Source organism: Carcharhinus amblyrhynchos, chromosome 23, assembly GCF_965287045.1.
Source record: "Carcharhinus amblyrhynchos chromosome 23, sCarAmb.v2.hapA, whole genome shotgun sequence".
In the NCBI taxonomy this organism is placed as follows: domain Eukaryota; kingdom Metazoa; phylum Chordata; class Chondrichthyes; order Carcharhiniformes; family Carcharhinidae; genus Carcharhinus; species Carcharhinus amblyrhynchos.
The window spans coordinates 38,229,171-38,256,550 of NC_137346.1; the positions used below are offsets into that span (position 1 = coordinate 38,229,171).

Consider the following 27,380-nt stretch of genomic DNA (forward strand, 5'->3'; position numbering starts at 1 on the left):
AGAAAGTGGGATGAGTTAAAGGAGAAGTTGTTGAGACAGAACAAGTTCAGCCAGGTGGAGGACAGTGGTGGAATGGAATTGCTCAGGCCTCTTTCAAAAGAAAAAAAATGCTGGAAAATCTCAGCAGCTCCATCACAGGTAAGTTGACTAAATTGGGATCCAACCAGAACTCATTGAACTGCCATTCTCAAATCAAATTGTTCTGAAACTTCAGCGTAACCCATCTCATCTCTCCAGAACTCCAAGATTTAATGGCATAATACCAAAGTAGCGGGTTCTAAATTCTAAAATCACTGAATATAGAATGTTATTCTGTGTGGCGGTGTCATGACCTGAATCAATCATACTCTTCATAATGGCTCATATACTGTACAACACTGCTGCTGACAACAGACCCTGATTCAAAAACCAAGTGTTATAGATTGATACGGGTTTGTGCCACCCCAGTCTGTCTTCATAGGCCAACCCCCTCATCTCTGGGTTGGCCTATGAAGAGAGACTAAATAGACTGGGTCTGTACTCGTTGGAGTTTAGAAGGCTGAGGGACTTCTTCACTCAAAGGGTGGTGAATCTCTGGAATTCTCTGCCCATTGAAGTGGTGGAGGCTACCTCGCTGAATATATTTAAGTCACAGGTAGAAAGGTTTCTGATAGTCAGGGGAATTAAGGGTTATGGGGAGAAAGCGGGAAAGTGGAACTGATCCACTTCAGATCAGCCATGATCTCATTGAATGGCAGAGCAGACTCGAAGAGCTAGATGGCCTACTCCTGCTCCTATTTCTTATGTTCAGTCAAAGACTTCCCATACCTTCCAGGATGACATCACTCCCCTCCCCGACATCCTATTTGCCAGAGCCCACATTCCCAAAGCTTCCCCAATCTTAGCTCTCCAAAGTACTCCCAAGTCCCATCCCACAAATGATTGCCTTGGGTCACCAGTGCTCAAGTGCTCACTGATTCACGCTTACCCCAAATTGCTCCAGTTTCCAGACCCTAACTCCAGAATGCTCCCAATCTGCAACCCTCAACCAATTAACCATAAAACCATTCCCAAGCTGATATCAAACAATCCTCCACCAAGACAAACTTTGCTTGCTTCTGTCTGCAATTAATCTCAACTCCGAAACCTTAAGCACTTCGGATGTGATCCCAGTCCTGCTTGCTCACACCCATGTGTACTGCAACGTTTCATTGATTTAATTATTCCTATAGTGCAGGAGGCAGCCATTCAGCCCATCAAGCCTGCACCGACAGCAATCACACCCATGCCCTATTCCATAATCACATGTATTTACCCTGACACTAAGGGCCAACTTAGCATGAACAATTAACTTAACCCATCTTTGGCATGTGGGAGGAAACCAGAGCACCCAGGGGAAACTCATGCAGATTCAGGAAGAACATGCAAATTCCAGTGTCAGTTGAGGCTGGAATTGAACCTGGATTCCTGGCACTGAGAAGCGGCAGTGCTTACCAATGTGCCACCATGTTGCCCACTGTTGGGCAACATGTTCACATTACTTCCCACCTTGTAGTGTGCCCAAAAAACAAAGAACGTTAATAACAGTAGAGAGGGGGGGTTTAGTGGTGGGAGGATGAGGAAATGGCTGAGGCCTTGAATAACTTTTTTGCTTCGGTCTTCACAGAGGAGGACGAGAATAGTTTGCCAGGTGTTAACAATGGAAAGATGGTAGGAGTGGAGGGCCTGAATGAGATCATTGTTACGAGAGGTAGTGCTCGACAGACTAGAGGGACTGATGGTGGACAAGTCCCCAGGACCGGATGGAATGCATCCAAGCGTTCTGAAGGAAATGGCGGAGGTAATAGTGGATGCCTTAGTGATTATTTTCCAAACCTTGCTGGATTCCGGGGAAGTGCTGGAAGATTGGAAAACGGCTAATGTTACGCCGCTGTTTAAAAAGGGTAGCAGGCAAAAGGCAGGGAATTATGGGCCGGTTAGTTTAACGTCTGTTGTAGGAAAAATGCTTGAATCCGTCATCAAAGAGGAAACAGCGAGGCATCTTGAGAAAAATTGTTTGATAGAGCAGACGCAACACGGATTCGTTAAGGGGAAGTCGTGTCTGACGAATTTATTGGAATTCTATGAGGCTGTGTCTCGTGCGGTGAATAGAGGGGAACCAGTGGATGTGGTGTTTCTCGATTTTCAGAAGGCGTTTGATAAGGTGCCACACAAAAGGTTGTTACAGAAGGTTAGGGGGCATGGAGTTGGGGGTAAGGTGTTAGCGTGGATAGGGGATTGGCTGTCAAATAGGGTGTCAATGGGTGCTATTCGGATTGGCAGTTGGTGACTAGTGGAGTGCCCCAGGGATCGGTGCTGGGGCCTCAGCTATTTACCATTTGTATAGATGATCTGGAGGAGGGAGCCGAGAATAAGGTGTCGAAATTTGCTGATGACACAAAGATAAGTGGAACAGCAAATTGTGCAGAGGGTGTAGAAAGTCTGCAGAGGGATCTAGATAGGCTGAGCGAGTGGGTGAGGACCTGGCAGATGGAATACAACGTTGGCAAGTGTGAGGTTATCCACTTTGTTAGGAATAATAGTAGGAAGGACTACTACTTACAGGGCGAAAAGCTGCAGCATGCTACGGTGCAGAGGGACCTGGGGGTCCTTGTGCATGAGTCGCAAAAACCCAGCCTACAGGTGCAGCAGGTGGTCAGGAAGGCAAATGGGATGCTGGCCTTCATCGCGAGGGGGATTGAATATAAAAGTAGGGAGGTCTTGCTGCAGCTGTATAGGGCACTGGTGAGGACGCAGCTGGAGTACTGTGTGCAGTTTTGGTCGCCGCACTTGCGCAAGGATATTTTGGCCTTGGAGGGAGTGCAGAGGAGGTTCACTAGGCTGATACCGGAGTTGAGGGGGTTGAGCTATGAAGAGAGGCTGAATAGACTGGGCTTATACTCGTTAGAGTTTAGAAGGATGAGGGGGGATCTTATTGAGACGTATAAGATGCTGAAAAGGATGGACAGAAGACTCGGGTAGATAGGTTTTTGGTAGGCAAGGGGATTAAGGGTTATGGGGAGAAAGTGGGAAAGTGGAACTGAGCCACTTCTGATCAGCCATGATCTTATTGAATGGCGGGGCAGGCTCGAAGGGCTAGATGGCCTACTCCTGCTCCTATTTCTTATGTTCTTATGTATGCCAGTGTTGAAAGCTATGCAGAGAGAATGAGCGAAAGAGAAGAGGCATCTCGAAATAGCAGTAGGAGAATGAATTTTCCCACCTTGACACAGGCTGAATGTTTGTCAGGTGGACTAAAATTGGCAGGCAGGTCCCACATCTGGCATTCCCAACCCTCGTCCTAGTGCCGGTAATTCTTCCGAGTGTGGAATAAGAGGGTGGGCCAGCAGTCCACATGATGATCTTATATTTCTGGGACCACAGAAGCAGCAGATATTTTAGATCTTTTGCAATTTTGATGGAATCAGCTGGTGTTTGGTAGGTGCTGCGAATCATACCAGCTTAGGGATGTAATAACTGTGGTATGGAGTTAGAAACGAGACCACTTTATATATGTTTTCAATAGAAAGTGATGGCAAGGCCTGTTTTGAAAAGGTTAACTAGCCACTAAATAATGTAATGTAGTTGCCATATTATTAGTTCTGATAACTGTCAAACTGTCCAGAGAACAAAAAACATTGTGAAAGTGGAAGAATCTTCAGATGCATAAGGTGCCACTCTGCATCATACAAGAATGAAATGCAGATCTGATGGGTGTGAATTATCCAAACTGCTCTCTGTTTGCCACTTTGAAAGTTTTGACAGATGGCTGAGCTGCAAGCTGCATTCAATGCTTAATGAATTCTGCTCAGGAGGGTTTGTTGATTTTAAACAATGGCTGTTTATTTTGACAGACTTAAACTTCTCAAAGAATTCCCAATATTATTATAGAGCTTGTAAGTCCCGTTAAGAATGGACACTGTGTGAGTGAGTTGTGGGAGTGAGTGAGTTGTGGGAGTGAGTGAGTTGGGGGGGGGTGGTGTGGAGGTGGTGAGGATTACTGGGGCTTCACACTCCTCTCCAGAACTGGGCTAATGTCTCAGCGAACAAAGGTGGACATTTTAACCTCACTGCCTCAGCATCAGTCCATTTTCATCTCCATTTTGGCCTATTCCACCTTCTTGCCCTGAAGATGGTACCCGTGGGCACTGGCAGGTAGGAGCCAGCAAATCTCCCAACTCAAAGATGAAAACCTGCCCTAGAGTATCAGACAGAAGTACAATCTAACTGAACACATGAACAAGCCAGAGAGAGGAGTGGAACAGAAACAATGAGAGAAGCAATTTTAAAAGTAAAAGAGCAATAAATCAACCAGTGTAAAATGGGTGCTGTACTCCAAGGCTTCCTTGGGACACATTCACAGTCCTGTGTTAAATTAAACCATACAACGTTCGATGGTTCAAGGTTGGGTCTGGTGTGACCTGAGTTAGACTGTTCAAATGTACAGAGGCAACAAGACTGAAAGACAAAGAAAAAGAACAGTGAGAAGTGTGAAGATTCTGCCAATGGCTAACAGTGAGTTAGTGCAGCACGGACAGGAGTTCAAGCAACATCTATCTTACACCAAACAAAAACTCATTTTGTAGTTCTAAAGGAAGCTTGAGGAATTAGCCACACACAGGAAACATAACACACCAGAAGGGAAATAAACAGTGGTCCCTGGGGAAAACCATTAACCAAATTACCCCAGTTAAATCCAATCCATCCAAGATGATATGACATCTAATAAACTAAGGGGTTCAACATCAAGCTCAAGAGTGAGCCTTTATCACCCACTGCTTTCCCCCCACCTCACCCCAACCAACAACTTGGGAGCACAATCAGGAATATGCAAAAGGCAACTGATAAGAACAGCTGCCTAATGATCTAGCTATGCTATTGCTGGAAGTATAAAAAAACTCAAAAGATCATATGTATCAGCTGCCACATTTGCTATTCTAGATAAGCATCAAGTCATGATCCAATGACTCAGGTGGGCAATATCCAAGGAGGCTGAATCGACTCATATCCAGACAAGAATGATGAACTCTTCCTTCAATTGTATAGGGATTTAGTGCAACCACATCCGATTATAGTGTGCAGTTTCGGTCTCCTTTAACAAATCCATGCTGACTGCCCTTGATTACTCTCTGCCTCAGTGCCAGTTTAACTTCTCTCTCAGAACTGATTCCAATAATTTACCCACTACCAAGGTTAAACTGACTGGCCTCAGGTCTATCCCTCATTCAATTTTGAACAAAATGTGCAACTACAGCAGCCCACCAATCCTCTGGCACCACATGTGCATCTGTGAGGATTGGAAAATGGTCAGAGCTCTATTTCCTCGTTAGCTAACAACCCAAGGTACATTTTTCATTCACCCTTGGTGATTTATCTACTTTAAAAGGATGCCAACCTGTCCAAGGTCTAGCACATCAAGTATTTCACATTCCTCCTTAATTACAAGGTCAACATCATCCCCTCTTTTGTGACAGATACAAAAGTATTCATTAAAAACCAGACCTGGATCTTCCACCTCGAGAAACAGTTACCTTTTTGATCTTATGGCTCCTTACACTCTCCCTTAACATGTTGATAAAACAGCTTTGGGATTTCCTCATTTCGATTTACCAATTATCTTTTATGCCCTCTCTTTGCAGGAAGTTAGGGGAAAAAAAGTGATCCAAAAAGAAATCCAAGTACTGATCAATTTGGACAGGAACTCATCCCTAGGTTGCCCCTCTCTGATAGCATCTCAGTCCTGCTTGTCCATTAATTGCTTTGGATCAGACATGTCTTGTCCACATCATATGATATTTGGGATCATACATTTCAAACCATTACCTAACTAGGAATGGCCAGAAGCGCTCTATTTAATGACTATCCTTACTTTCGCTTCTTCGGTTTCTTACTTTTATTCTGAATAACATCCCTCAACCAAATTGGTTTACTGTGGATACAACTTAAGATCGCAGGCATAGCTGCGAGGCAATAATGTCATGTTTTGATCACAAACATTTAATACGTCAAGACTAGGAATAATAAAATTGGCAGCTATATTCTGCCAACTCATAGGTGAAACCCTTGATCGTAAATTGATGTCAATATTTGTGAAGTATTTTTGGATTCTCTGGTGATAATGGCGCACAGATTAGTGGCACTGCACACACTAAATGATAAATATTACCAGTTTGCACAAGATAAACACTTTCTCTGCCAAGTGCGGAAACTCCACATCGATGCCTTAGGCTCTTGGTCAGTCTCTTCAACTGAATGATTGTTGCCACAGTAGTTATACCCAAGTCTCTGAACAGGCTAACACAACTGCTAATTTTGTTCTACAGAATAACAGGTTTCACTTCAAAGAGTAAATTATTGATTGTGGGATTGAGCCTGATGACACAATAAAGCATGAAACAAGTGTAAGCTTTTTTAGATGTGGTCAGCACCATTCAGTATAGATCCATACGGACACAATGATTCTTATGATGACACATTTAAATAGAAAAAAATCTGACTGGAAGTGGACCTAAAAAAAGCAACCTACAAAAAAACTGGAGAGAGATGTGGACATCTTGAAGAGTGATCTTATTTTTGTACCACTCCCCTGTTCTTTGCTATAACCCTGCAATTTTTTCCTGAGTACCTATCCAATTACCTTTTGGAAGTTATTAAATATATTTCCACCACCCTTTTGGACAGTCCATTCTGCAAATATACTCTAACGTACACTTGCAGGGAAAGAGGGGTAACAGAGTGAACGCATGGCCAGAGCTAGCGCGCAAAACCTGGGAGTGAAATGATTATTTTAAACTGGACCACAAATGTTATGTCTAGAGGCTTGTAATGATGAAGAAGTATACCATCACTGTCTGCCCACAAGGTCATGAGTGCATTTTACACATGTGCCAAATGTATGGCTTCCTATGAAGCATTCAACATAGGTTTTATTCCTCAAGGATGTTTGGAAGAAAACGGATTTAATTACATTATCAACTTGAGCAGCAGCATTTGCTGACAGCCACATAAATCAAATAGCACTTTTTAATCAGAATTAATTCACCTACAGCGACAGTCACAAAATCATTTTATTCCAAGTTATTGAATGATGATTCTTAATTCCTCATATCTGCAACATAACATTCAATGCTGCTACCAGCAGTCACTCTCATCTATTGCTCTCAGAGACGACTCAAGTCCTTGGTATCTCTCAATTCTGTCTCTACTTAAAAAAAAGACTTGCAATGCCACATCTCTAAGCATTTTACAGCCAATAGAGTCCTTTTAAAATACAGTCACTGTTGAAGCATAGGAAACACAGCAGCTAATTTGCTCAAAGCAAATTCCCACAAACAGCAATATAACGAGCAGATAATCTGTTTTTATGTTAATCAAGGGTTAAATATTAGTCAGGACACAGGTTAACACCCTCCTCTTCAGTAAAACAGGGTCAAGCTATCTTTTCCATCAACATGGGTTTAACATTTCATCCAAAAGTGGCTTCTCCAACAGTGCAGCAGTACTGCATCAGTGCGTCAGCCTTGGTTTTGTGCTCTGGAATGAGACTGGAACCTAAAACCCACTGACTCAGAGGCAAGAGTGGTACCAACTGAACCCAGCTGCCAGCTAAGCCAACGACACTTGGAACCAACATGGCTTTACAATTTCTGTTGAGCTCTTCAGTCCTTCGCCCAAAGTGTTATCTTTGATGTGTGATCCTGGGGTCAGCAATCAAGCGGAGCAAGGGAAAGAGGGCATCACATGCAACTCAGATTCTGATCAGCGTTCACAAGGGTATTCCGCAACGGTCACTGGATTGTCAAGAATGAATAAAGCTGAATTTTTCAAGCATGTTAACATAGCCTGAGGGCATATAAAAACACTCCGCAAGCACAGATTATTTCTAAAGTGCGTTCACCCAAGCAAATAAACTCAGCTAACGGTTAGTATACCCCAAGGTTCCAGCGGCAAATGACTGAATAACCAGATAATCCATTCATAGAAAAGTTTTGTTTCACAGACACAAGTAACCCTCGCTCTTCCAACAGTGCCATGAGATCCTGTACACCAAGAAGTGTAGGGAAATGGAGCTCTTGCTTAATCCCCAACCACATTTAGTCGACGTGGCGAATGTTTGACGCTTCTGACAATACAGCATTTCCTCAGCATTGGGCTCAGGAGCAGAAACACAACCTAGGCTGGGGATCAGTTCATTTGAAGAATTAAATTGGTTCTGAATGAAACTTGGTATCTTTACACCTTGTAACGTATCATTTTTAGCAAGCTTTCGGTCCCTACGTGTTCTTGTGGATTGGTGTCAAATTTTCTTGGATAACACTCCAGTAAAGTGCATGGGATTTTTTTGCTACGTTAGAAGCATTATATAATTACAAACTGTTTTGCTTACAGTACATGTATCCAGTCAGAACTTATAAAATAGTCAAACAACGTTGAGCAGTAGCTTTATGGCCATGCATAGCCATCTTCACCAGCCTGCCATAGGGTAGAGAAGGTGGCAATCAGCCGTTGTCTGCTTTGCAGCGAAGTCCCAGCAGGACAGCGACATGCATCTCTCAGCAACCGGTTCAAGGGCTGAGCTAACGCTGTTGGCAAATAAATCATATGTAAAAGGGGAGAGAAAGGCAAGTGTATGAACCACCCATTTCAACCATTCTGCCTTTGGAGGAGTGAGAGACCAAGCCAGTTGTTGGATGAGTTTTTCACTGTTCATTCATCTTCATCAAGGTGGTGTGCTCCTCACAGATGGCAATTTGAGTTTCTATTCCTACCCAATAAAGGTACGTAAGACACCCATAAGCAATGGGCTTACGGCACTATTCAAGACAAATGCTCTACAACATGTCAAGGTAATCAACACTACAGCTGCCTCAGTACTGTCAGTAACTGAATAAAATAAAAATAACAAAGCTTACTAAGCCTCAGTGCAGGGGATCCTTTCTGTAAGTTTCTGGGCAAATAGGCAGTCACAACAGCAGCACCCAGCTGATAAAGGAAGCTCAACAGCATGCTCCAGCTTTTTTTAAATTATTCATGGCGCTCAGTCACGCCAGCAACTTAATTATAGCTTTAGTTGCCAATCTACACAGGAGAGACAGGGAATAATGCACAGTGGATTCAAATAGAGATACTGAGAGCTCAAACTCAAAAGGCAGCTCACATATAAACAAAAAGAGCATCCCAGCTGATTAGAGTTACGAAATTAGCAATGTAGCAGGGACATGATCGTTAATGACTTGCATTTATGCAGCACTTTTAACATTTATTTATCCTCAACCATCATCAGAAAGAAGATTCTTCAGCCGTTCATCACGTTGTTTGCCGGAGTTGGCTGTGCGTAAATCAGGTGCTGTGTTTTCTACGTTACAACACTGACTACACCTCAAAAAGTAATTCATTGGCTGTAAGTGCTTTGGGATTCTCTGTGGTTGTGAAAAGCGCTATATAAACACAGGTGAAAATAAAAAGTGCTGGATAAATTCAGCAAGTCTGGCAGCATCCGCAAAGAACAAAACAGACTTAACGCCAAGTCCAAATGTTAAGTCTATGTTTCCAGCTCCATAAATGCTGCCAGACCTGCTGAGTAAATCCAGCACTTTGTTTTTATATCAGATTTCCAGTATCCACAATAGTTTGCTTTTATGTACAAATAATAAAACTTTGTCAAAGGCACTTCATCAGTCAAAACATTGATACTAATCCACACAAGAGATATTAAGGCAGGCGACCTAAAGCTTGGTCAAAGAGGAAGGTTTTAAGGCACAAAGAAAGAAGTAGAAAAGCAGAAAAGTTTGGGCACAGCGTTTCAGGGTCTAGGCCCAAGTAGCTCAAGGAATAGCCACCAAAAATGCAGGATTAAAAACAGACGCAATAGAGGCCCGAATGTTGAAGGGCTGGGGCGGCATGGTAGCACAGTGGTTAGCACTGCTGCCTCACAGCTCCCGGGCCCTGGGTTCAATTTCTGACTTGGGTCACTGTCTGTGCAGAGTTTGCAAATTCTTCCCATTTCTGTGCGTGGGTTTCCTTCAGATGCTCCGGTTTCCTCTCACAGTCTGAAAGTCCGGCTGGTTAGGTGTATTGGCAATGCTAAATTCTCCCTCGGTGTACCCGAACAGGAGCCGAAGTGTGGCAACTGGGGGATTTTTACAGTAACTTCATTGCAGTGTCAATGTAAGCCTACTTGTGACAATAATAAATAAGCTTTAAAAATGTGTTGCTGTTGGTGATTATTAAGATAGAGGATAAGACCATGGAGGGATTTGCACACAAGGAGAATTTGTTTGATGGACCAAAATCAAAGTCAGCCAGAAAGCGTGGGGCAATAAGCAAATATAACTAAGGGCGAGTTAGGATACAGGCAGCAGAGTTTGTGGGAGCTTGCAAGGAAGGGGTGGTCCCCCCACTCCACCTAAGATGCTGACAATTCTACTGTACAAGTCACTCGATTGAGCCATTTATCACAACACAAAGCGAGAACCATGCCAGAAAACTAGTTCAATCACTACGACCTAGCTCAGCAAAAATCAAAATCTCACTCTTGTCCTTTTGCACAAGATCTTCTTTAGTTTTGCCAGTCAACACCACACCACACTAGCCATGTAGAACAGAGAGGCATCCATCTAATGGGCACACACTAGGACAAATCCGTAAGTATTCAGATCCTGAAGTTTCAGCCTTGTAGAGCATTGAGCTTGGGTAATCTCCAAACACTTTCCAGAGGGCACTGTTTCAGGAACCACCCTCCAGCAGCAAATCACTAGGATTTTTTAAAAAAACGTCCAGCTCTTCAGGAGTCAAAGAAAAAATTATGTGGAAACACCAAGAATTGGCCAATTTCATCACTAGAGCCTCAGTGAAATATTCACAGTGAAACAGGTGGGTGAGTGAAATATTCACAATTCAGATGGGCATGTGGGTAATAATCAGAAATGCAACTACAGAATTTATTCAAACAAATGTGTGGCTGGAGGGAACATTTTGAATAATCTGGCAACCCAACATAGTGGTGAAATCATAACTTTGCAGGGTGATGCTGATGTGATGAAGAGCAACACAGAAAAAGCATTAGACTGAGATGAAGTGGGACTGGGGAAGTGTAATATTACCTACATAGAGTCATGCATTTCTGGAGCACTTTTGAGAGAAAGAACTGCTCCATTACAGACTAGATAGCTGTTGATATATGCCCTGTTTGTGAACTGAAATCCCACTCACCTGACGAAAGAGCAGCGAGCACTCCGAAAGCTAGTGGCTTTTGCTAACAAATAAATCTGTTGGACTTTAACCTGGTGTTGTGAGACTTCTAGCTGTTGGGTAGCAGAGAAGAATTGTGGAGGTGATTAAAACTCAAGAGGGAGATTTAGAGAAGTCCGGGTGCAAGTTGGGGTAAGCAAGTTGGCATTAATCTATGCTAACCACTTATAATAAGAACATAAGAAATAGGAGCAGGAGTAGGCCATCTAGCCCTTCGAGCCTGCCCCGCCATTCAATAAGATCATGGCTGATCTGTCGTGGCTCAGTTCCACATTCCCGCCCTCTCCCCATAACCCTTAATCCCCATCAACCCGCGTCTTAAAAATATTTAGCAAGGCAGCCTCCACCACCTCAACGGGCAGAGAATTCCAGAGATTCACCACCCTTTGAGTGAAGAAGTTCTTCCTCAACTCCGTTCTAAACTGTCCCCTCTTTATCTTGAGGCTGTGCCCCCTAGTCCTACTGTCCTTTCTGAGCGGGAAGAGTCTCTCCACCTCTAACCTATCCATCCCATTCATCATCTTATATGTCTCAATGAGATCCCCCCTCATTCTTCTAAACTCTAACGAGTACAAGCCTAGTTTATTCAGCCTCTCCTCATAGCTCAACCCCCTCAACTCCGGTATCAGCCTAGTAAACCTCCTCTGCACTCCCTCCAAGGCCAAAATATCCTTGCGTAAGTACGACGACCAAAACTGCACACAGTACTCCAGCTGCGGCCTCACCAATGCCCTATACAGCCGCAGCAAGACCTCCCTCACTATGAAGGCCAGCATCCCATTCGCCTTCCTGACCACCTGCTGCACCTGCAGGCTGGGTTTTTGCGACTCATGCACAAGGACCCCGAGGTCCCCCTGCACCGTCGCCTGCTGCAGTTTTTTGCCACGTAATAGTCCTTCCTACCATTATTCCTACCAAAGTGGACCACCTCGCACTTGCCAACATTAAATTCCATTTGCCAGTTCCTGGCCCATTCGCCCAGCCTATCTAGATCCTTCTGCAGACTCTCCACACCCTCCGCGCAATTTGCCGTTCCACCAATCTTGGTGTCATCAGCAAATTTCAACACCGTACACTCGGTTCCCTCCTCCAGATCACCTATATAAATGGTAAATAGCTGAGGACCCAGCACCGACCCCTGGGGCACTCCACTAATCACCAACCGCCAATCTGAATAGCACCCATTGACCCCCACTCTCTGCCTCCTATTTGACAACCAATCCTCTATCCACGCTAACACCCTACCCCCAACTCCATGCCCCCTTACCTTCTGCAATAACCTCTTGTGAGGTACCTTGTCAAACGCCTTCTGAAAATCAAGACAGACCACATTCACCGGCTCTCCTCAATCCACCGCCCTAGACACATCCTCATAGAACTCCAACAAACTTATCTGGCTTCAGTCAGTCATTCAGTGACTGACTGAAGCTTAAAAGCTGCATGATTAGAATATTACATTACAATCTTCTACTTCCAGAATAGGTAAAACTCAAAATAATCAAAGTAATTTAGGTTAGTGGATTAACTTCAAAAAGACCTCTGCTTCGGATGAAAGATCATCCAAATACACTGGAACATTGCAGTGTTTGGCTTTTACCAACAGATGGCAGTCTATTCCCAACTCACTGGTGACACCTTGTGGTTCTACAGCATTACAACATACAAGTGACAATTTTCCAACTTTGTTCTGCTGGTACATTGTACACGAACATTAAGATGCATGATCTTTCAGCTCGCTCAACTAATGGTCATAAAATTTTATCCACATTCCACCCAAACTCCTCATATATGCTTGCAGTTTGTGAACCTCCTCAACCATGTCAAGTTGGGAAAAACCTGCCCTTCGACTTGGTTCAATTGGAAACACTCATGCCTCCAAATGAGACAGTTGTTTGAAGCTTCATATCAAGATCTGATTGCACAGCTCAGGCTAACATTTCAATGCAATAATGCGGCATTAAACACATTTGGAATACCGTGTACAGCTCTGGTCACCCTATTATAGAAAGGATATTATTAAATTAGAAAGAGTGCAGAAAAGGTTTACTAAGGTGCTACCAGGACTTGATGGTTTAGGTTCTAAGTAAAGACTGGATAGACTGGAACATTTTTCTCTGGAATGTAGAAGGCTGAGGGGTGATCTTATAGAGGTCTATAAAATGATGAGTGGCATAGATCAGCTAGATAGTCAATATCTTTTCCCAAAGGTAGGGGAGTCTAAAACTAGAGGGCATAGGTTTAAGGTGAGAGGGGAGATATACAAAAGTGTCCAGAGGGGCAATTTTTTCACACAGAGGATGGTGAGTGTCTGGAACAAGCTGCCAGAGGTAGTAGTAGAGGAAGGTACAATTTTGTCTTTTAAAAAGCGTTTAGACAGTTACATGGGTAAGATGGGTATAGAGGGACATCGACCAAATGTGGGCAATTAGGGCGAGCTTAGGGGTTTTAAAAAAAAAGGTGGCATGGACAAGTTGGACCGAAGAGTCTGTTTCCATACTGTAAACCTCTGATTTTCTATAAAGCAAGGCCACAACCACTTGATCAAACAGATGTTAAAGATTCCATGGGATTATTCAAAAGAAGAGCAGTGGTGCTCTCTAGGAACTGACCATCTCATCCCTCAAACAACACCACCAAAACACACATTAATTGGCTCTTATTTACTTTTTGTTTGTAATGGCTGCCAAAGTTTGGCACATGTCAGTAATTGTGCAAACATGTTGGAGAATTAAGATGAGGTGCTACACAAAATCCAAATTCTCTTTGGAGTCTTCAGGTATCCACTAACAAACTAGCTAATAATCAAACTCAGCACTGTCATGGCCAAGACGACAAAAAGGTCAAATTAAACGTAGCCTAGCACTTGGAAAGAAAGGCAGTATCCTTTCTAGAAAGTGAAAGGACAATGATAAACTATGTCAAAAGCACTCATCCACTATCATAGCACAAGCCACGTGAACAGGCAAAATAAATATCACGGTTTGATTAATTGTACATTTGAAATGTGGTCTTGAATCTGAATGATGATTGTAACGACAAAAGCTACTCTGGTTTCAACAGGGAACACAACCCACGATTTGGTCATTTAATAGAAGGCACATTCAACCAAGGACTTACAAGTTACTGAATGAGTCACATTACATCAGGAAATATTTTTGTACCATTAAATGATACTAAATAACATTTGCCCTTCCTGAATAAAGTCACCCTGCCAATTTTATCAATACCATTATCAATATCCATTGATCCAAACCTCACAAACGTGCAGGGTTTTGAAAGGGAAAACAGTTTCTTTTTAAAACGTCAACTGCTGCTAAAAGAAATTCCAAGATAAACTTTTTGCCTGAATGTGAAGGCGTCAGCGGCATTTGTATTCAGAAGGGGTGCGAGTGTAGCAGATGGGGGAGGGAGGGTCAGGAGGAAGTGCTCCACACAATATGCTCAGACTGCGTGGGTTGTTCATGCTAAACAGGGCTCTCCCCAGCTGCCAGCAGCAGCTCACTCAGCTATTCAGTGATCGAAGCCAGTGAACATTATGCAACTGACTACAAACACCATCACATGCTGCAGAGAACTGAACTGCTTTCACTCATCAATTTTATCCAATAAGTGCTGTGATAATACCAGATCTGTCCAACCATCAAGAGTTTCCCAATTGGTTAGGATTTTTTTTAAAAAGAAGAAAGGCTGCATTTGAACACAAGCTTACACATTTACAAAATGAAATGTTAAAATTATACATGCTCCCTCCACACATCCATCCTCAATCGACCCTGCCGACAAAAGCTTGGACAATGGAGTGCTTTTTCTACAGCTGCCTTTGTAACACTTGTACAGAGAGCTGCAGGGAAGCGAGTCAGCTCTACACAACAAAAGCGACAGCACTCGCATCATTAAGGGTTAATAATATTACTGGTCCCAGCTATTCCTCACTGTTTAAAAGACTCCCATATGGGATTCTGTAGCTTCTGGTCCTCCAGCCTCCCATCAGTTACACACACTCACCGTCTTTCCAATGTCCATTGTTGTGGGAGAGAGAGAGAGAGACAGACAGGCAGAGAGCGAGCTCACAGAGTTGTATCCAGAAAGACTCCAGCAGCTACAATCTTACGGTCCTTACATAATCTTTCATCGATAGCTTGTGGTGCCTTCCACCTAACCTGTGCCTGGGAAGAACATGACCTGCTCTTTCCAATTAAGTCCAAGTCCAACTGAATAGGAGCTTGTTTTTTCCTCCTCTTCACTCCCAAAAGCACAAACAGAACCCTTTTCTTTCTTCCCCCCCACCACCCCCCCCTCCTTTCTGCAAAGTCTGGAAGTCGTTACGATCAGGACTGAGAGGCTGCTCGCAAAGATGCCATCTCCAGCTGAGAGCTTCCGGACAAGGGGAGGAGGAAGGAGACTGGAGAGGGGAGGAGATAAGGTTGTGTGTGTGTGTGTGTGTGTGTGTGTGTGTGTGTGTGTGTGTGTGTGTGTGTATGTGGGTGGGAGGTGCAGGGGGGGAGGAGGGTGTAACAGCTGACATTCTCATTCACAGGAAACACTCGCCTCTGTGATTGTGTTTTTTTTATATATACACGTCACTTTACTGACGAGAAGCTCCTGGGTTTTCACAAAGGCAGACGCTGTACTGCCCACACCACAGTTAAATACCTATTTTAAATGGTGATAGATATATATATTCAAGAAAATACATCACCTTATTTCAATAAGGCAATTGAGAGAGAGGAGGAAGCATTCAACAAGCTGCTGGGCTCAGCAGCAAACTCAGGAAATTAATCCCCCACAACAAAAGAGCAGATTTCACCCATTGTTACCAACATTTCTAATCCCTTCTTCAAAAACCTCCTCCAATTCAAGACCTCACGGATCAGCATGTGCGTGTCTGCTGGCTTGAATATTTTTCTAAAAATAGGAGATATTGTACTTTGTCCATGTGCAACTTGCAAATGATTTTTAAACATAGCGCCTCACCCAGCATCCAGTGGCAGGCCACCTAAACACCACCACCCCGACCCCCCCCACCCCCACTCTCTGAGGCATTGTTCACAATCAGTCAGTTCGTGGTTTAACAGGAGCATCTGTTGAACAATGCTGCTCCACATCAATGTCACTTTGCTCAAATGCTGCTGCCTGGTCCTTTTCCATTCCTGCACAGCGTGTGGGCATCACTAGCTGGCCAGCATTTATTGCCCATACTCAATTGCCATGGAGAAGGTGGTAAGCCACCACAGTCAGCCTCTGCAGTCTACGTGGTGCAGGTACACCCACAGTTCTGTTTGAAATTTGACCCAGTGACACTGAAGGAGCAGCAATATAGTTAAAAGTCAGGATGGTGAGTGACTTGGAGAGGTATCTGCAGATGGAATTCCCATGCACATGCTGCCCGTTTCTTTATAGGTGGAAGAGTTTGCGGGTTTGGAAGGTGCTGTTGAAGATCTTGTAGATGGCCCTGCTGCAACTATTGCCATCATGGTCAGTAAAAGAAAGAAGGAATGTTTAAGGCGGTGGATGGTGTGACAACGAAGCAGTTTGTTTGGTCATGGATGGTATCAAGCTTCAAGTGTTGTTGGAGCTGCACTCATTTTGGTGGTGGACTGGCTTCAATATCAGGAGGAATCGTAGAAAGAGTGGGATCAAGTCCATACATTATTGAAGTACAAGGTTGCCATGTAAAGAAACAAGCAGATCACCAGAGGAAGAGCGTTGGGCTTGATCCAGGGGACGAACAAGTCTGTCCTGCTGCAAACTTTTGTGTGCCAGCTACTGATCCAGGAATAGCTCCAGCCTTTGTGGAGCCGAGGCAGCCAGTGGTTTCTGTAATCGAGGAGGAAGAAGCCACTGGGGAAGATGTCAACCCTGACTGATGAGTTTGCCTTTTGCTTCTGCCAGGTCAGATTTGTTGCTGTATCTTACAAGGTTACCAAAAAATCAAAACTCTACTATAGGATATCAAAAGCTCAAATTTAGTTATATACAAAGCATCCAAATTCTGTTCCACATAAGGTATCAAAACTCACACCTTGGACCTAAATACCATCCATTAAGGGAGAGGTGATCAGTCTCCCTCTTGGTGAATTCTGATGTCCTCTCAAGTCTCACATCCAAGGTACCATATCAAGATGATTTTACCTGCAAGTTGTTGCTCCACAGGTTCCTTTGTCTCTCCTTCTTATACCGATCTTGCTGGAACTGATCCCACTGCCAGTCACATGTTGACAGGACAGGCACTAATCAATCATCATCTTTTTGGTCACAAAATCTCAAGCAATCGTATTTCTTTCAGCAGCACAACAAAAGGGTCTGTGTTTAATCACTATCAACAGCCATGTCTTGCATGAGGTGACTGAACAATCAGCTCCTGTTCCCACTCCGTGGCCTGTTCTTTGCTGCAGACCGTACTAGAATATGGTGTTCTCACAACCCTATTAATTGCTTGTCAGCCTTTTGGCAAAGTTGAAGCATCAGATCAAGCCCAAGGTGGGGTGCAATGCCTCATCTGGTCAGCTTGGATTTTATTTGTTTCTCTTCGGGGGACCATGAATTGGATTCAATTGGAATTTGAATTTGGTTTTCAGAGCAAGTAAAGGAATGGATTTGGGATGGAGTAAATTTTTTTTTAATTCTTATGCTGATGCAAAGTTAGCCTTTTTAACCATCAGGCTTTACTGGTGTCTTCACAGATACCCATCAGGTTTCATAAGAAACATAAGAACTAGGAGCAGGAGCAGGCCATCTGGCCCCTAAAGCCTGCTTCACCATTCAATAAGATCGTGGCTGATCTTTTCATGGACTTAGCTCCACTTTCCCACCCACTCACCATAACCCTTAATTCCATTCAAAAGTCTATCTATCTTTGCCTTAAAAACATTCAATGAGATCGCCTCAACTGCTTCACTGGGCAGGGAATTCCACAGATTCACAACCCTTTCAGTAAAGGCATTCTTCCTCAACTCAGTCCTAAACCTGTTCTCCCTTATTTTGAGGCCATGCCCCCTCATTCTAGTATTACCCGCTAGTGGAAACAACTTCCCTGCTTCTATCTTATTATTCCCTTTAGAATCTTATATGTTTCTAGAAGATTTCCCCTCATTCTTCTGAATTCCAATGAGTATAGCCCCAGTCTACTCAGTCTCTCCTCACAAGCCAACTCTCTCAATTCCGGAATCAACCTACTGAATCTCGTCTTACTACTTCCAGTCCTAGTAGACCAAAATTGTACGCAGTATTCCAGTTGTGGCCTCACCTTTCACAACTGCAACATAACCTCGTTGTTTTTAAACTTCATCCCTCTAGCAATAAAGGACAAAATTCCATTTACCTTCTTAAATTACCTGCTACACCTGCAAACCAACTCCTTGAGATTCCTGCACATGGACACCCAGGTCCCTCTGCACAGCAGCACGCTGCAATTTTTTACCATTTAAGTAATAGTCCATTTTGCTGTTATACTGACCTCATATTTACCAACATTGTATTCCACCAGCTAGACCCTTACCCACTCACTTAAAATATCAAAATCCCTTTGCAGATTTTCAGCGTCCTCTGCACACTTTGCTCTGCCACTCACCTTAGTAACATCTGCAAATATTGACACACAATACTTGGTCCCCAACTCCAAATCATCTATGTAAATCGTAAACAATTGTGGTCCCAACACTGATCCCTGATGCACAGCACTCGTCAATGATCGCCAACCAGACAAACATCCAGTTGCCCCCATTCTTTGCTTTCCGTTATCGCTGATCACTGGACCTTGTTAAGCACAAATTGGCTGCTGCGTTTCCTACATTACATCAGTGACTACATTTCAGCAAGTACTTCATTGGCTACAAAGTGCTCTGGAACGTGCCAAGATTGTGCAAGCTGCTGTATAAATACAAGTCTTTCACGATGTGCACACTCAGTTCTGAGAACACCGTGCAATCATGATTTCTGCCTGCAAAGCAACTTGCTGTGATCAGGATTAAATTGTTGAAACTGACAGTAAAACAATTACAACTTTTAGTTGCTAAGATCTATGCTCAATTTGGGGTGAATGCCAAATGTTCATGAAAAAAAATGAGGTTCAGAGCTCTGGTTTGCTGTAGCAAAGGTTGCTTTAGCTCTACATTCACTTCAGTTTTCCCGCATTTCAAATCCCCAGCAAACCAGTTCGAGCCCACTGGTTCCACCAACTTAACATCCATTAGGATACTGTAAAGAAAAATTTGTATTTATACAGCACCTATGCCACAAAACAACCTTCCGCCAATGAAGTATTTTTGTAGTCAAAATGCAGCAGCTAATTTGAACACGGCAAGCTCCCAGAAACAGCAGTCTGTTAATGAGCAGGCAATCCCTATTAGTGCTGGTGACTGAGGGATAAAGATTGGCTAAGACACTGGGATGAGGTCTTTGCTCAACGCCATGCATGGATTACATCCATGAGACACGACAGTGTTACATTTCATCCAACAGCGTAGCATTCCCAAAGTAAAGCACTGGAATGCCAGACTTGATTTTCGTGCTCAATTCCTGGATGTCAAAAAGATTTTAAAAAATCAGAATCCCTACAGTGCAGGAGGCCATTTGGCCCATTGAGTCTGCATCAACCACAATTCCATCCATGCCCTATCCCCATAATCCCATGCATTTACCCTAGCTAGTCCCCCTGATACTAAAGCTCAATTTAGCATGGCCTAACCCACACATCTTTGGATTGCGGGAGGGAGCTGGAGCATTCATTTACTGAACTGGGCAGAAGATATCCTGGTGATTCACTACTGTTTTATTATGACACTGTATAATTCAATATAAACACTGGTTTCCACTCTACCCTTCCGTATCCTCTCCCTGTCCAAAAGCCCAGCTCTTAAACACGAGTTTCAATAAGCATCACAGGTTCTTAAATTTACTCTGAAGCTCATCCTGCTTTCCTTTTAGAAGGGGTCTGCATTTCTCACAATGACCCTGGAGTGGGACCTGAACCCACAAACTCAGAGTGCTGCCAACTGAGCCACAGCTCTCACAGCATTGGCTTCTTCATCTATCCATTGTTAAAGCTGCCTTCAGAGAAGCTCTATTCTCTTGAGTAAACACTTGTATCCCTCTCAAGTCTTCACTTTAAATAAAGCCAAAAAGTGTTAGTCTTGAACATCTGAGTTGTAATTCTGCATTAGAAAATGCTTGCCATTTGAAAGGAGATCATTTTAGTACCTCTAACCTCGGTCTCTTGTGGAACTACTTGCTCTGTTTGTTCAATAATATGGACCATGCTCCTCCAAATATTCCTCTTGAGCTGCAGATGCACGCTCTAACATTCAGGCTTAACAGCAGGAGTCTCAACTTCAGCAGCAGACTCAGCTAACCACATTTTTTTCGATTTATCTCAGGTTTTCCTCCTCGGCAGGACCCATACAATTAGCCTGAATTCTTAAAATCATGAAGAATTAATCTCATGCACCAGCATTGTGAACTTTTATCAATGCTGCTATTCTTGTGCAGCATACTCATTTGATAAACCCAGGGTCTTGTGATATTTAGTGCAAAACCCAATAAAGGCCAGAATTAAAAAAGCCGAGACAGATTTCATTTTCCTCCATCACATTTGTTAGCCCAAGTTCCAGACAGACTGAAGAACAAGCTGTTTTTCTTCTCCATCAACACAAACGAGGAGTCGTTCATGTAATTTTTCAAATGTTGTCAACTATTTTGTTGGCCATCATGACACATAAGTTTTTTTTCTCCTGGTTTATTCGGATACAGTAGTCAAACTTGATGCAGTTTTATAAAGGTATAAAAGGGACAAGGTCTCTATTACAAAACACCAAACATATGAAGAAGATCAGGTCTAAGGGAAGAAAAGTTAAAAATCAAGAAGTGATTAAATAAAATCAAGTGTGAGCTTTAAAAATTTGCCAAGATCAAAGGAGACAAAGCCAAAGGAGATCAAGGATTTTCCCCTGGGGTCAGGCAGGAGCTTGAATTCAAGCAGGAGGAACAGCCAAACCTGCACTTTTAAAGCCAAGGATGACAAGAGGGAAAGTGAACAAACACAAAACTGCGAAAATGGAAAGAAAAAGGAAGATTGCAGAGTGAGAGACAGAGATTTCGTGAAGTGAAAAAATTCTCAAGAAAGGGCTGTGACAGAGATAGAGACCTGGAGATCCTGAAGTTGCTGGAAGGGTGCAAGATAAAGAGTGACCGTGTATAGCAGGTGCAGCAACTCGAGCAAAAACTAGTGGGATCATTTTGGTGCAAGTCAATATTCTGGTACCTATGGCAAGGCAGACAGGACTAGAGACAGGGAGTTAAAACAGGGCAAAACAATCTCCACTGTGGAATTCCAGAGATATGTAACTGAATCTACAATTTCGCCCAAAGGTTCAGTACACTGGAGCAGTTGAGATCTGGAAACTCTCACACAAGTTTTTCTTATTTCTGGAAAGACAGAGATTGTGTGTGTGTGTGTATGTGTGTATGTGTGTGTGTGTGGCTGGCGCGGGTGGAAGAGAGGAGGAGAAAGAAGAGAGAGAGAGAAAAACAACCAGTTAGAACTAACAGAAAGGAAAATAAGTCACCACGGATTCCTCCTCCTGATCGCTATCTGGGAACATATTACAGTAGTGCAGGTGGGTACACAGGGTGTGATAGTTCCCACCAGCATTTTACACCTGATTTTCAACTCAAATGGTTAAGCAGCGTGCTATCAAAAAAACAATCACAATTGCAAAACAGCCCCAGGAAGTAGCTAGCACCCACAAAACCATGTCCAAGAAAGAATCTGACGCCTGCGGGAGGGTGCAGAGACGCCCTCCTATTCCTTTTGATGGGCCTGCAATGCCTGATGAGGACAGATGGGTTTGCCAGTTACATCCATCATAACTAAATAACTCACTGATGGTCCAAGTCGAACCTCACACAGCAAAGGCCTCAGAGAAACTGCCAAGCATCCATGGGACAGCACATCAGCAGGAATCCAAAGATTCAGGGGGAGGAGGAGGAGGAGGAATGGGAAGAAAGAAAATGGGAAGGAGAGAATGCAAGTATCGAACAGGAGCACACATCAGGACAAAATCATAATTTTAAGAAAGCTAAAATGGATTGTTTACCCACTGCAATCTATTACAGTGACATGAGAACACACCTGCCTTCTTTAAGTACCAGCAACAATAATGCTCAGGGGTCTGTTCTGTATTTAGTCATCTCTGCACAATGATATCTCATTGCATTTTCTATAGTGCTGAAAAAAAAACACATTGTGGAGGAGAAAATCACCCTCTGGATCAGATATTCTATATAATAATTACATCGAACTTAGGACAAAGAAACAGGCTATTTGGCTCAAATGGTCTATGACAGTGTTTATACACTGAGACCTCTTCTTTCCCTCTTCATCGGATCCAATCATCAGTCCTCACTCCCTCAGAGCTTCCCTTTAAAACTAGCACAGAAAGATGGGTGGACGGGTGAATGTAAGAAGGAATAAAAATATAAAATGCTGGAAACAGGTGGAGTCAGTCTCTGAAGTAAACACCAAAGTTCAAGTTTGAGATCCTTCATTAAATCTCATGACTTCACATCAGCTAACTCTCCAAAATAGGCCCCATTTGGAAAATTATCACTTTAAAGGTGCTGACCAACCCACTTACAAAACTTCTGTTCGTCAGAAACTCATTTAGAAACAGAAACATAACTCAGCAACAGCAATACTGAAAAACCCTCATAGCACAGGGCTGATTCTCCATGGTGCCTCACCAAACACCCTGTCGCGGTTTACTAAGTCCGCGCCAATCTTTTCCAGCCACAGTACTCATCGACTCAAGTATTCAGTAATGTTACAGGTTATTTTTTTAAAAACATTTTTCTTGACATTTCCAAGGCTCAGTTAGTAACGGCACTGCCCAGTGCAAGACAGATCAAGAATGCCCCACAAACATCGGGAAGAAAATAACCAAAGATATAAACAAAGCACTCAACCCCCTTCATAAACAGACAAAATAATGCAAATGTTGCCAGCCACAGGGAGAACAAAAATTATTAAAAGTTACAACTGCAGGTTAGAATAAAGACCATTAATGTGCTATACATTCTTTAAGTTTCTATTTCCAATTCTACAAAACTTCTCCAGGCTGAAATTCCTATACTAGTTTCAGTTTGAGTCAGTCATTCTGTAAAATAGAAATCTACTGTGATCAGACAACACTGGCAAAAAAAAGTGTTAAAATAAGCTAACAGTGCACAACAGCTGTGATCACAGAAATAGCTTGTGCATGGTTTGGTCAGCAAAGTGCAACTTTCTTTCCCCTCCCCTCCCCAAGTTGTCTTTCTTTCTGTCTGAGAATGGCTAATACAATTTGTCCCTTCAATTTTAAGATGATTTCTTAACAGTGGCTGAGAAATTCAGGAGAAACCTCTTCACTCAAAAAAGTGGACGAGAAATTACGGACCTGTTTTGGAAATTGGTTGAGTGCAGGATACATAGAGTAGGAATAATGGACATATACTCCAATTACTGTGATGCAACTAAGTAGTGTTCCAGCATGTGTTGGGAGGTGAATTATTCAAGACTTGATAGTGCAACAAATCTACACATCCAAATTTACCAATGATATAAAGTTAAAGTAGCATCGTTAGCAGTGAGAATGGAAGCATAAAATTAAAGAGATCTTTTGAGAATTGGTAAAACCATAGCAAATGCAGGAAACTGCAAAGCTACTCATTTTCAACCCAGAAACAACATATTTATATCATGCAAGTAATGTAATAAAATATATCAAGGTGCTTCACAAAGGTATTTTAAAGCAAAATGTGTCATGGAGACTCATAAGGAGATATTCGGGCAGTGACCTAAAGCTTGGTGAAAGAAATAGGTTTTAAGGGAGTATTTTAAAAAGGAGGAAAATGAGATAGAGTGGAGCAGGTTAAAACAGGACAGGGTACTTTCTAAATTGTGAAAACTAAAGGAATTCTGGCCTTTATATTCAGAAGAATAGAAGTCATGCTTCAGCTATACGAAGCCCTAGCGAGATCACACTTGGAGTACAGTGAGCTGTTGTAGATCACTGCATGATACCTGGACTCCAGAAGGTTAAAATCATAAGACGAGATGACACAAAAAAGGATTGTATTCTCTGGAAATTAGAAGGGTCAGGGGTGATTGCATTAAAATTGTCAAGATATTAAAGGGGAACTGTGACGTTAGTGTACTGATAAGAAAGGTTTTTTTAAATCGTGATCTCTGAAGCGCTCTGAGCCTTAACTGGTGTCACTGTTACCGGGCTGTCTACAATGAGTCCTTTTATTGCTCTTTAAGTGGCTTAAATGGGGGCCTCGGGTACTAAAATTAGTTTTATGACTATGCACTGTTAGGAGGAAAACTGACTAGCAGGTCAGGTAACAGGAGCTCGTTCATTTTCAGTTCCATGCTGCAGGTTTTGGTTTTTAGAAGGGACAGCAAGTTGAAAATAAGTGTTTCTCTCTCTCCCAGTTTTACTTGGAAACTTTGCTGGTTATCTGAAAACTTTCTTGGAGCAGAAAATTTGCTAGCCCACCTGGGGTTCTGGGAAGCTGTTCTGACTTTGAACTGTTCTGACTGTGTCAAGAGGACTTCCAGAACATACATGACAGAGTTTTCAATTCTCCAACCAAAGGACTCAATTCCAGTATCATGTGAGCATTAGACTTTGCTGTGTTGAACCTGTTTAAAGGGTTTTGTCTATGGCAAGGGTTTATTTTGATTGGAACATTTTAAATACATTTGTTAAGGGTTAGACATTTTTGACGTTGCTCCATTTTAATTTGTAATTGATCAAAGTTATTGCTAATTTTCTTTCCATACATGTTAACAATTTTCTTAATTAAACTTTGATTAAAAAGCTCCCTTATGGGTCATTTGAATCCATACCTGAAGTGAAACAAATCACGCTTATCCTAGCCAAATTCAAGATGCAAAACTTATGATCCAGACGGGCTACATAAAATAGTTTGCAGTTTCTGTCCTGAATTATAACAGGAACAGGTAGATGGGGGTGAATTTGTTCCAGTTAATTGGTGAGTCATGGATTAGTGGCATAATCTAAAAATTTTCTTTTTATTCTTTCATGGGACATGGACATTACCAGCTTGACCAGCATTTGCTGCCTATCCCAATTACCCTTGTGGCCAAATGGGCCATTTAAAATAGCGATTTGTAAAGCACTCTGGGATAATTGGGCAAGAACTCAAACAATACGCTGCAGCGTAAAAGGCAGAGACAAACAAGCTGTGAATACACAGGATATGGGTCATCTCCAGGACAAAAGAGACTTTCTGGTCAAACTGGGTTGTTCACCAGACATAGGGCGCCGTAACCCCTTATCTGGGAGGGAGGTATGAACCCTACATGCTCCCAGCACCTGCAGACATGGCTGTTGGGGGCACACCCAGAGATTGGTATGGCAACACCTGATTGGACTTTATCAATCAGGGTGATCAAGTCCTGATTGACTGATTGGTAATGGCAAAAGGAGCGGGAAACCCAACGGGGTATGAAGGGTGCTGCACAACCAAGAATCAATCTCTCTGACCACTCAAACGAGCTACAACAAGGTAACCATCGCCAGCAACAACTAGCATAAGGAGAGCCACCACACCCATGAAGGAAGGAAGACCAGGGCCAAAGGACCAGACTACGCAGAGGACGACTGAGACCAACACACAGATAAAGGCCAATATCTGCTTGGGTACTTGCCAGTCAAGCAAAGTCAAGTCAAGGTCTTGCATTGAATTTGAACTCTCGTATTTTCTCTAAAGAAAACTTATTATTGGTTGGGTGGGTGGTTATTGATTGTGTGTCTTAAATAAATATTGGTTGTACTAACAAGACGTCTACTCGCAGTTATTTGTCCACCGTATAAGGATTAAAACAGACTGTGCAGTAGGCACAACACTCTTGAAGGGTCAAGTTAACACGTCGGCCAGACCAGGTAAAGATGGCAGATTTTCTTCCCTAAGAGACGTGAGTAACCAGATGTTCCTTTTTACAACAAATCAACAATAGTTTCATCATTAGACATTTATCGAATTCAAATTTCAACATCTGCTGGTTCCCAAATCTTTGGATTACCAGTTCAATACCACTAGGCCACCGTCTCCCCAAAGCTAGATCTTTCAGGAGCGAATTAAGGAAACATTTCTCTATGCGAAGGATGCTATATATTTGGAATTCTTCTGGGAACGGCAGATCAATTGTTAATTTTAAAGCTGATAGTTCTTGGTTATCCAAAAGGCAGAAGGAATTATGAAGCAAAGGGTAGTAAATGGAGTTAGGTCACAGATCAGACGATTCTGAATGGCAAAATAGGTTTGAGGGGCTAAATAGCATATGCTCCAAAATTGCTAGCAAATGGAGTCATTGAGGTGAATACCTTTAATTGGAAGCTAGCTCCATATGGGGAATAAGGAATCAATAGGATGAGATGAAGCAAGGTAGGATGAGGCATGCGTGGAACGTCAACACCAACTGACATTGGGCACATAGGCTGGTTTCTATGCTGCACATTTGATAGAACACTTTATAACTGTCATTTAGACCAGCCGTTTCCCCAAGACTGTGATCATACACACCTGCATGTGCAACATAAGGCACCTGGTGTTAATTCAATATGGAGCCAGTTCCAAGTTTCTGAATCTGAACCAAATAACATCCAATGGCATTCTGTGCAGCAATGTAAAAGTAGACATCTTCCGTCTGGCTGTTAACGATTGCAGCTGAGTATTTCATTTTGTAGACTTGTTTAAAATTCCCTTTTCCCCTTATGCAGATTAAAGTCGCGCATTAGGCTCTTAATCAAACAAGCATTTGGCAACATCAGGAAAGGCCAGATCTGTTTCCTTGTGTTCAAATCCTACTCCAAGCAGTTGCCTTAGATGGGACCTTCCCACTAACAATGATATGGACTGGACCTTGTCCATATAGTTATTGATCGGTAACCTGGGGAGCTTACTGTCGAACACAATTTGTTCAGATACTTTTACAAGCTATGGTAACTATCTAATTCCATTCTTAGAGATATTGATATTTTTATATTGTATCCAGATTATGCCTGTGGGAGGATGTTCTTAAAGCCAAGAAACAAGGGACGCATCAG

General features: G+C 42.7%; 1 protein-coding gene across 2 annotated transcripts in view; it reads right to left on the reverse strand.

Annotated features, from left to right (window-relative positions):
* The window catches only part of hip1 (huntingtin interacting protein 1), a 249,818-nt gene that overhangs the window by 184,902 nt on the left and 37,536 nt on the right, over window positions 1-27,380 (reverse strand). Inside the window, exon 1 of one of the 2 annotated variants that reach the window (XM_080210992.1) lies at window positions 15,274-15,562. The exons of the other annotated variant lie outside the window; for it this stretch is intronic. Coding sequence (XP_080067118.1) covers window positions 15,274-15,291 — 18 coding nt within the window. The 5' untranslated portion in view covers window positions 15,292-15,562. Of the gene's footprint in view, window positions 1-15,273; window positions 15,563-27,380 lie in introns of those variants that run through there. 2 annotated transcript variants of the gene reach the window in all.